The sequence below is a fragment of the Lissotriton vulgaris genome, unplaced genomic scaffold, assembly GCF_964263255.1.
Source record: "Lissotriton vulgaris unplaced genomic scaffold, aLisVul1.2 SCAFFOLD_3061, whole genome shotgun sequence".
Taxonomy (NCBI): Eukaryota; Metazoa; Chordata; class Amphibia; order Caudata; family Salamandridae; genus Lissotriton; species Lissotriton vulgaris.
The window spans coordinates 256,709-267,235 of NW_028248485.1; the positions used below are offsets into that span (position 1 = coordinate 256,709).

General features: G+C 46.4%; 1 protein-coding gene across 1 annotated transcript in view; it reads right to left on the reverse strand.

The window, feature by feature from the left end:
* Positions 1-9,604, reverse strand: part of CNOT6 (CCR4-NOT transcription complex subunit 6) — a gene marked incomplete at its 5' end in the record, with an annotated part of 237,081 nt that extends 227,477 nt beyond the window's left edge. The window contains 2 exons of the mRNA XM_086949985.1: positions 9,347-9,415; positions 9,515-9,604. Of these exons, the coding sequence (XP_086806111.1) occupies positions 9,347-9,415; positions 9,515-9,604 (159 nt within the window). The remainder of the gene's footprint in view (positions 1-9,346; positions 9,416-9,514) is intronic.
* Positions 9,605-10,527: the final 923 nt, after the last annotated feature.

Genomic DNA, 10,527 nt, shown 5'->3' on the forward strand with positions numbered 1-10,527 from the left:
CTTGGACTCAGGAACACACACAAGCCTTTGAGGAATTAAAGAAAGCATTATGTCGAGCACCAGTTTTAGCGACACCATGTTACAGCAAACCGTTTACACTTTTTGTTACAGAACGTGATGGCACAGCATTGTCTGTCCTCACTCAAGACCAAGCAGGTTCACATAAGCCTTGCGCTTATTTTTCAAGTACATTGGATTCAGTAGCCCAGGCACTCCCTGCGTGCTTAAAGTCAGTAGCAGCCACAGCACTAGCGATCAGACAGAGCGATTCAATTGTTTTAGGCCATCAGTTAACAGTAAAAGTTCCACATTCTGTAGAGGTTCTTTTAAACAGAACCCAGACTCAGCACTTGACCATAGCACGACTGACAGGTTACGAATTAACGCTATTCCAGCCACACATAGAAATCAGACGCTGCAGCATTCTGAACCCCGCAACACTGCTACCTTCAATTAGGACAGATCCAGCTCCGCATGATTGTATAGAAATCATTAATGCAGTAACAAAGCCTCGACGAGACTTAACAGATGTTCCACTGACAAATCCAGACCTGACACTTTACGTGGATGGTTCATGTATGCGAACAAGTACAGGAGAATTAGTGGCCGCATATGCAGTGACCACTGAAACCGAAGTAAAAGAAACACATCGTATTGACACACTGTCCGCTCAAGCGGCAGAGCTTATTGCTCTGACCCCTGCCTGTATACTAGCCAAGAACAGAAATGTCAACATATACACTGATTCCCGTTATGCGTTCGGAGTTGTACACGACTTCGGAATGTTATGGCAAGAACGAGGTTTTCTGACCTCTCATGGTGCCAAGATCCAACACGGTCCCCTCATTCAAGCACTGTTAGAAGCAATACATCTGCCTTCAGGCATATCCGTCATGAAGTGTAAAGCACATACTAAAGTTACAGATTCTGTTTCCCAGGGTAACGACCTGGCAGACCAGACAGCAAAACATACAGCATTGACTCACACTCAGACAACTGACATGACAAAGACAATAGGACCGACAAATTGTATGACAGTCAGGGATCCCACACTAGATGTTATCGATATTCAGACACATGCTACCCCAGATGAAATAAAGAAATGGATTGAACTAGGAGGGATCCAGACAGATCAAGGTTGGATGACGAAGGGAAAATCTACATGGTTTCTCCCTGATTCTATGGTTCAAGTCATGATCAATACAGCACATAGTCCAGCACATCTAGGAGAGAAAGCGATGTTAGACAGTTTACAAAATCTTTGGAGCAATAAACACTTACGAGCAGCAGCAAAACAGAAAGTGCGTACTTGCATGATCTGTTGTCAGTTCAATCCAGGTAAAAGCGTCCCTGTAGAGCAAGGTGGATTTCATCCTCCCGATCACCCTTTTGAAGTCCTCCAGATGGATTATATCCAGATGGACCGTTGTCGAGGATTCAAATATGTCCTCGTAATTGTCTGTGCACTGTCCCGTTGGACCGAAGCATACCCAGTCCCAGATTACACTGCTCCGACCACTGCCAGGCAGCTGGTTCGTGAATTTTTCCCACGGTACGGCATGCCTCGTGTCGTGTACTCAGATAACGGTCAGCCATTCTCATCCGAATTAATGAAGCAAGTTTCCTTGCTGCTAGGATATCAATGGAAATTCCATTGTGTCCGACATCCCGAAGCCGCAGGCCTTGTAGAAAGGCATAATCAGACATTAAAGACCCGCCTTGGAAAAATATGTCAAGAGAAAGGGGTCGACTGGATAGTCGCCCTGCCAGTGGCACTGTTCTATATGAGAATGGTTGCCCATTCGAGATCAGGACTATCCCCGTACGAAGTGGTCTTTGGCAGACCACCGAATATGTGGGGGACGCCCATTCCTAAGAAAATTACTGATGTTGATTGCAATATGTTGACAGATTACCTTGCCTCCTTGATGTCTGAACTCCAATCATGTCGTTCACAGGTTGCCGCAGCCTTCCCTGACAACACCGATGTAAAGCCGCATGATGTTCGTCCAGGCGACCTGATTTTAATAAGGAACTTTGACAGGAAAAGTCCGCTGGAGCCCCGCTGGAAAGCGCCGAAGACCGTTCTACTTACTACGAGGACAGCGGTGAAAGTGGAGGGCCGAAAGGGGTGGATCCACACGAGCCATATCAAACTATGCAATGAACTGAAATCCGACCCAGGCTCGTCCACCCCTTCCAAAGACTGTATCGAGCCCAGTGACTTTAAAGTTTCCGAACGAGAGAAAAATCCACAAGAAGAGTACAGATCAAAGCTTCGATCTAGCAAGTCACAGTTTAATTGTTTAAGTCCTCCCCTAGGTGAATCGGTTAAATAGTTTCTGACATGTATCCCCTAGATCGAGATAGAGAGAGAGAGACAATTCAAGAAACGTACATACTGCAAATCACTGCGTAGTCACTGTATAGTGACATTGTTAATAATGTTTTTTCTAAGTCTTCTGATTATTGTTGCAGGCATACTCCTTCCTATCTATTGCCCTATTTTCAAGCGTGAACAATCTGCTTACAATGTTTCTGCTGAACATTCTTTTAGCGAGTTACCTCCACATGAACTTTCTTACAGACTTGCGCTGCGCAACAACACATTCATTAGTATGTTACATCATTCCCATCAGACTAATAATGCTACAAATTGCTGGATATGTGGCCGACTCCCTCCCTACCAGAATTACAAGGGAGCTCTGCCCCTCTTTCCGTACCCGTTCACTCACAACGGCTCCTGTGGTGCATGGTTCAAAATAATTAATTCCTTAGATCCTGATATTGCTGTTTTCGAAGGGAGCTGGGTTTGGGGAAACTTGAACTTAGTTCTGCTCAACGCCTGTTACCCTGATAAGGAGGGACTCCCCACTAGAATAGGAACTGATCTAGAAAATGAAGTATATGGATTAAGTAATTACACAATTAACCTTATGATTCTTACAGTTGAATCCGAAAGTGCACCAGTTCTGCCCGCTATGTCAGTATTACCAGTCACTGGTGAATTATGTGTCAGGAAGAAAGGTTCAGTACACTTGGGTCATAGTAAATGTACTACTGTGGTCGAATTCAGTGATCATGGTAAATCGTCCTTTAAAGCTATCCGTCATTCCTATTTTGTTTGTGGTCATACCGCATACATACGCTTACCTCTAGATTGGGATGGTACCTGTTATATTGCATTCCTTCTGCCACCTGTTTTTCTAGCTCCTCCTGATTATCACAGAAATACACATCTAGTAAAGAATAGACTCAGAAGAGATCTCTCGCTTGTCGACTACACAGAAACGGCATGGGAACAATACACCGATTTTAATAAAGGATTCTTTTTCTTTCTAGGCCCTGTCCAAAATAGTAAATTAATACGCAGATTAACTAGAACACTTGAAGCAGTAGTGAATGAAACTGCCTCCGCCCTAGGTAACTTAACAGAAGAGCAGTCCGCCATGCGGGTTGTTGTCCTTCAGAATCGTCTTGTTATTGACGTCATCTTGGCAGATAGAGGTGGAGCCTGTAAGGTCATCGGGTCAAGTTGCTGTGTTTTCATTCCAGAAAACGCGCCATCTGTATACAAAGCTATTACACGCCTTCATAAAATTGCTAATCTGATACATCAGAATCCAGGCACCTGGACTTGGTCCGGTTGGTTCTGGACAACGTTAACCGCTTGGGGATGGAAGATCCTATCCTTCCTAGGCATTGGCCTAGTCCTAGTATTCAGTTGCTGCCTGTGCTTACAGTGTGGGCCAGCGATTTGTGGACTGTGTGCCACATCATGCATTGAACATTCCAGTTTTCTTTCAAAACGTGAAAGAAAGAAAGAAGAGCAAATGATGTTACAAGAACAAACTGATCGATTCATGAGGATCGATATATCATGAAGGGTCCGTAGGGAACAAGGAGGGAATGAGGAAATATAAATTTTATGGTCAAGTTGTGTTCCCTAGCGTGTACCCCACCGTCTCCATGTACCAGCTTAAAGTGCATGTAACTTCCCTCCTGTGCCAGCTATGAAGACGCAAATACATTTGCGTCCAACGTTAACATGTCCTCTTTCAGACCCACCCTGAATGGGATGAATAGTCCGTTCCTAAGTATGCTATGCCAACGTCTTTTTGTAGTGTACCTTACACGTTTTTCAGCTCTGGCAAAGTAGGCCCTGAATTTCTGCCATCGAGCCTTTTTTCTGGCTTCTGACTCTGAAAGCCTCAGCCCAGGCTGCCTCTGTACCCGTGAACTCTGACTTACTTCCAGCGCGGCCCACCGCGCTTAGCTCAGCCTGCTGCCTGCCAAGACTGACTACAACCTTCGAATTATCTGTTCCGCTCCTCGAAAATACATTCCTGCCTACTAGTTTCAGTAAACATCCCTCTCAGCTGCAGGGCGAAAGGGCCGGCCTGTCTCCGTGCAAGTAATTCATAGCCTCTGTTACCATGCTCCCATGGAAGGCCCATGCCCCCACGCTTCTCATGCAGACACTCAGGCGCTTATACACGCACTCACAGTCAGTATAGAATAGCTTCTGCCCCAGAGACCTTTTCCGTTCTGATAATATGGTTCCCAAACATCAGATATTAGATATGATAGAAGTACAAGTTGATCTGACATGCCAGACTTCTGTCTCTTTCCGTCAGTGTAAATGTCAAGTCCCCTGCACCCTCCAGTTTCACGTCAATCACACGTCATGCAGCTGCGCGCGCATCCAAGCTTCCGATTTCTGCTGACATTGCAACTTTCTGTTTAGTGCCACCCCTTTTGTGACACCTACCTGTGACGTTTCTAGCACACACCTCTAGTTCACGCCTAGTCCACGCCTTCTGATTACGTACTAGTAACACGTGGATGCTGTTATCTTGTCTTCTCTCAGCTGTTACGCCTACTATATTGCTTTCTATGGTGTAAATTAAGTATATAAGCTATGTATTGTCAATAAAACTTTGCTCTATCCCTTCTTCCACCCCTGTGGTGGGAAGAACATGATATCCTGGTCTTGACCATTCCTTTTTAAGGAATAAAACCCCTAAGAACTCTAACACCACGGACTCTGTTTTTTTCTTTCCGATTTGAGTTATTATTGATTAAGTACTTACCTGCATAGAAATTAAGACGGTAAATTATATATTTACAACAGGGTACAGAGGTAGGTAGGCCCAATGTTATCCAATGGAGGATAGGGGGCCTTCGGTTGATGGCTGCAAGCAAGCAGGCCACGCAGCTGTGGGAGCCGAGCTCCTGGTCACTTACTCAGGGCAAGTGGGGAAGTAGAGTAGGGTAGTAGTTGCACTTCCAGCGGCACTCAGGCGGCTGGGTGCAGGGTGCTTTTGAGCCAGGCGCCCAATGTTTCAATGGAAAAGGTAAAAAGGGAACAACGGCTGCGGACACAGGGACAGTGATTCTTCAGGTCCGACCACCACTTCGAGAGGTAAGTTGGGATCTTGGAGAAGAGGTAGGTACCCTAAAGGAAGGCACAGGGGACTGCAGAGAGCCGGGTGCAGGGGTGTCTTTTGGTGTCGGGAATCTTAACCTCGGCTGGTCGCGGTTGGGGGTGGGGTCTCTGGTTCTGAGGCTGCAGGCATCATCCGGTTAGTCTAGGAGGGCCGCTGGGCACTGGACCTTGGGTCTAAGTCGTAGGGGGGACGCCCTTGTGGTCTTGGTTCACTTGGGTACGGCCTGGGCTCGGCGGGTGCAGAGTGGGCTGGATTTGCGGTTCCTGGCTGGCACCAGGGGTGTTGCTGTTGGAGCGGAGCCTCTGGCATGGGAGTCCCAGTCTCTAAGAGGGTCAAGCCAGGCAGGTCCTTCGGCGTTCGAGGTTGCTGCCCGCAGGAGACGCCGGGGTTAAGCAGGAGCAGGTTCAAGGATCAATAGGCCGGTAGGGCTGGGGCCTAATCAGTTGTTGTCCTTTTGTTAGTAGCTGCACGGCAGGCCGTCCTTGTTTTTCAAAACGGGATCTGAGGAAGGGAGTTTCAGGGAGCCCCTAAATACTGGATTTAGAGGCGTTACATGTAGGGCAAGGGGAGGGACCAATAGGTCCCTGTCCTGGGGTGGGTACAACCCCTAGCCTGCTCCTCTCAGATGGGAGGGTGGTGCAGGAACCTAGCTGTGATTAGGCAGGGCTCCCCATCTTCCATTCTTTCACATGTGGGGTGTGAGAAAGTGCCATCTTTCTTGCATTGGTATGCCCCCACTTTTTGCTGAACTGCTCATGTGCTTTGACTAAGTGTGCCCTGAGCTCCTGCCAACCAGGTGCCCAGTGCCTGGGTTCCTTACCTAAAGCTGTGATCATGCCCCAGTCTCACAACAAACTCCCCCACAAAAACTGAGCCTATGCTCTTGGTTCCATAATGAAATGGACTTTCGTGAGTCACTATTATGTGAAAGCATAAGCAAGGCACATGAGCACTACTTGATGAAAACAACCTCATCTACAAGGCTGCAGATTGGGGTTAATGCAGCAGGGTAAGGATGCAAGTTAAAGTCTCCTATCCAAAGCACCAATGGGTCTTTCTTACTTGCGCCTATGATCTAATTCAGGTTTTCCTCCACTATGGCAACCACTTTAAACATTTCACTCCCAAACAAGATATTGTAAAAATGTATCAATAAAACAGTATTGCCATCAGGGCCTTTGAGGTGTAACATTGAAAAATTGACACTCATTATAGGAAGATAAGACTTTGAATCTTAAAGTATTTTTTATCAAGGTTACAATGCTGCCCTTTGCCCTCCCAACTGTGAAGCAATCGCTGGGGTGTGAAATGACCTGTAACCATCTAAACTGATAGGGCCCTCCACCCTAGTCTCTTGGAGACATATTAAATCGAAAGTGTAAATATATTTGAGCCAATCCTGGTTCAACAGTTTCTGCCCCAAACCTGCAATATGCCATGTGATGGCTGCAAATCTGTTCATATCCTTAGTGTGGGAGAGTTCAGCAACCAAACTTTCCTCGAGTCCTACCTCCACTATATTCTGATCTTTTTCCCCAGTACACAGTCAGTCGCATGCCTCCATGTCCGTCAACACCATGAAGTGATTTAAAGTCGGTAATAAAAAGGCGGTATCTCCTCCCCGATAAGAATTTAACTGGGACCCGCTCTGTTGAGATTGCCATTTTGTGCCCTAGGACCACTAGTGCCCCAGTGGCACAATGGCGGCTTATAAAAGAAACCAAGGGGCAGAACAAATATTTGGGTACACTCAGAGGGGTTATTATGTAGCAATTGTAGTAGATTTTTGGCCATGGCTGGCGATTTTAGAGTTAAGACCACACAGTCCCCTGAGATGGATTTAGGTTGCTTTCCAAGCCAGGATACCCTTCGAGCCATTAGGAAGTTACAATAGTCCTCGGCGCGTCCGTTCCCAGTTTTATTGATCCAATGTCATGCTTTATGTATTAATTAAATAGTGGTTTCTGTTTGATCTGTTTTTAGAGTTGGGATGTTTGCTAAGATGACTAAATAAGGACAGGCATCTGGAGGGAGATCTAGCCTTGGCCCTCCATCAAGCCTTTGAGAGAGATTGGGGGCCTCCATCCTCGAACCTGGAGTCTCCTTGGCCATTGGCGTTGGAGCATAGTGCGAATAGGGCACCGTCACTGGACCTTGATTTTGGGTCTCAGAAGTGGCTGGGGGGGGGGGGGGGGGGGGGGGGGATGATGAGTGACAGTACCCCACTCCGACATCCAGTCTACTGGTGTAGGCACAGCCTGGATTTGAGATTGTTGGATTCATGTGTGTTTCTACTATGCGCTTCTTCTGTATGATTTTGCAACTGCCTTTGGCCATTTTCCATGAGAGATTAATCTCAGTCGAAAAATCTATTATTGCTTTTTCAACTGAGTCTAGGCGCTTAAAGTTCATTACGCTTTTCCATCAGCGCATCCATTTTTGTAGCCATACATGGGGTATCCGGCTCTTCATGAGTTTCTGTGCAAATAACTGTTACCCTTTCTGCTGTGTTTTCACTTTTTCTAGGTCTCTTTGAAATATTTGGTGGTGGTTTTTCAAAGGGCCCCTTTTTCTCTTAAAGATAGGTGCTGCATCCAAAGTAGTAACCGCCTCTGGTGTAGGGATGCAAGAATTTTATGCTGGGTGTGGTACCTCTGCCATAAGTGGGGATAAAGAGGGACTCACCACAGCCCCGTGCCTGTCCCAAACACATTTGGCAGGGGGGTGGGCTTGATTTAGATTACCGGGACCTCGATCGTTGCAAGGTCCCAGTTCCAACCTCTTCACTGCCCCCCACAGCAGGCACCCTCACCACGGTCTCTGCAGGCCGGACTACGCCGCAGGTGCCTCAGTCATGCCGCAGCTCCTTTCCGTCCGATCCTGCAGTCACTCAGTCCGGGGTCTACCTGCGCCCACAGGGCCTGGTACTTGGCCCCAGCCAGCCACATGTCTCCAGATACTCAGCTCACTCGCAGCAGGCAGCTGTGCCTCGTTGCAGCTCAATGCGGGAGCTCGGAATTGGGTTGGAGGGTAATTACCGGCCGTAAGTTTACCGGTCGCGGGTCAAACAGCAGCCCGGTCAGGTCCGAACCGCTTCTCCTGCCGACTTGGTTTATTCCTGAATCTGCATCTGTATGACTACAGTTTGTTGATTTCTTTGGTTTCGGTGTCGAAGGTTTCAGCTCTGAACCGGTTTTGTGCTTAGAAACCGAAGGTTTCGTCTCAGAACTGGGTTTTAGCTGACAGGGTCAAGCCAGAAGGCTAGTCAGAGTGTGTCTGTGCCGAGCCGGAAGGCGGAGCGTCAGACACATCTTCTCAGTGATGACCTTGGCCTGGAGGAAGAGGAGGCGCCAAAGCCTTCGACTTTTTTTTTGGGACGGTGGGAGATGAGGAGTGACCGACGTTTCTGACCGACGCGGATAGGCTGGAAGGCCGCCCATGAAAAGGAAACTCTTTCGAAAACAATACAGTTGAGGGTAGAGTGGATTGCGCACTGAGGGGAACCCGAGGAACAATTCTGACGCAGAGTGCAGCAACACATGTCCAAACCCGATGGCAGAAAAAAACCATCTAACAATGGAGCTGATGCCCATGTGCACTATCACCTCAAGTAGCAGTCACATTACCTCATGACTGGAAAGACTTCTTTGAAGAAATTTTTTTGCAAACATCGGACCCAACACTAGAGGACTGCAATATGCAAAGCTTGTGCTCTACAGCTCACATGCCACTAAAATAAAGTTACTTTTTACTGAGAAAAAAATAAAATAACACCCCAAGCACAGCCTGCTTAACTCTGTTGAAAAAGTTCTCCTTTGAATCCCTACAGCTATGTCCAGGGTTTTTAAATCATATAATACAGGCAGCTCTACAGAATAGCAAGACAGTTTGTCTACCTGTTGGTCTTGTTCGATCAGGCTCTTGTAACATAATCCAAGATCTTGGAGGTGGCTGTTCTGTCGAAACTAGTTAGACATAAAAAAACAAATGAAGTCAATCATATTTTTGAAGAGGAAAGCACTAGTCAATCACAGGAACGTGCTACTTACTTCTTTTTGCAGTACCTGACAAATTATCAAGCAAGTAATTCAGTAGCCGCCTTGTTCCATCTGGTTCTTGATAGAGGCCCAAGAGATCCTGCGTAAGTGGGTTTCCTGAAAAAGGAAAACGCAAGTAAGCTAACTAAAAGCCATAAACTATACTAAGCATGTGTTTTACATTATGCTAATACATCAAAGCCCTATTTCACAACCAGAAGCTAAGTAGCGCTGACGTTAACCACAGAGTTAAAAAATAAGCCATGCATGAAAGGGAATACTGCTATTGTGATTGGCAATAGTAATCTAAACATTTAAATATTCAGTCATTTTCCACACATCATATGTATTTTGCATTCACCAAAGTAGGTAGAATGCCATTTGAGAGTGTAATGCTCAGTCTTTACTTTAACCGCATCGCTGCTGCGGTGATTTTTGCGCTGTGCGGCAAATTGCCAATTTACTGGTGTCATGACGAGCTCAGCTCGTCATCAGCACACGACCCCCGTGGGTGATGACGATCTGAGCTCGTCATCAGCATCGAAAGGGTTAAGAGGTCGATTCAATCTCAGCTATTAGTACGTGATACTTGGCAGGCTTGCACTAATTACTGCAAATTCCCCCTTCATTCAGGTTGAGCCACTTTTAACATAGATCAGTGTTCATGCCACATTCAGCATTAGTAAGTTGTAGAGCTACTGCCAACAGGTTAGCCATCGAGATATGCTTTAAGTAGCTGATGGCCTGGTAAAATTAATGAAAGAAAAAACACTTTGTTGTCTGAAAAATGCCTTGTTGAAAAGTGCCTTTTAGGACTATGACCAGCCTCCTTCAGTCACTGGCTTACAATTAGGCAATTGCATCTTGGTCCAGCTCATTGGATTATTCATTCCTCACCCATTACTAATGGCTGTCTGGATGCATCCTTCCGCCTCTACCCCAGCATTTGCATTGAACTGCACAAGGGAATATTCTACAATTATCCTCCATCATAGCTACAGGCTTCCTGTTCAGAGTTTTACTCTAATGTGCTAACATGC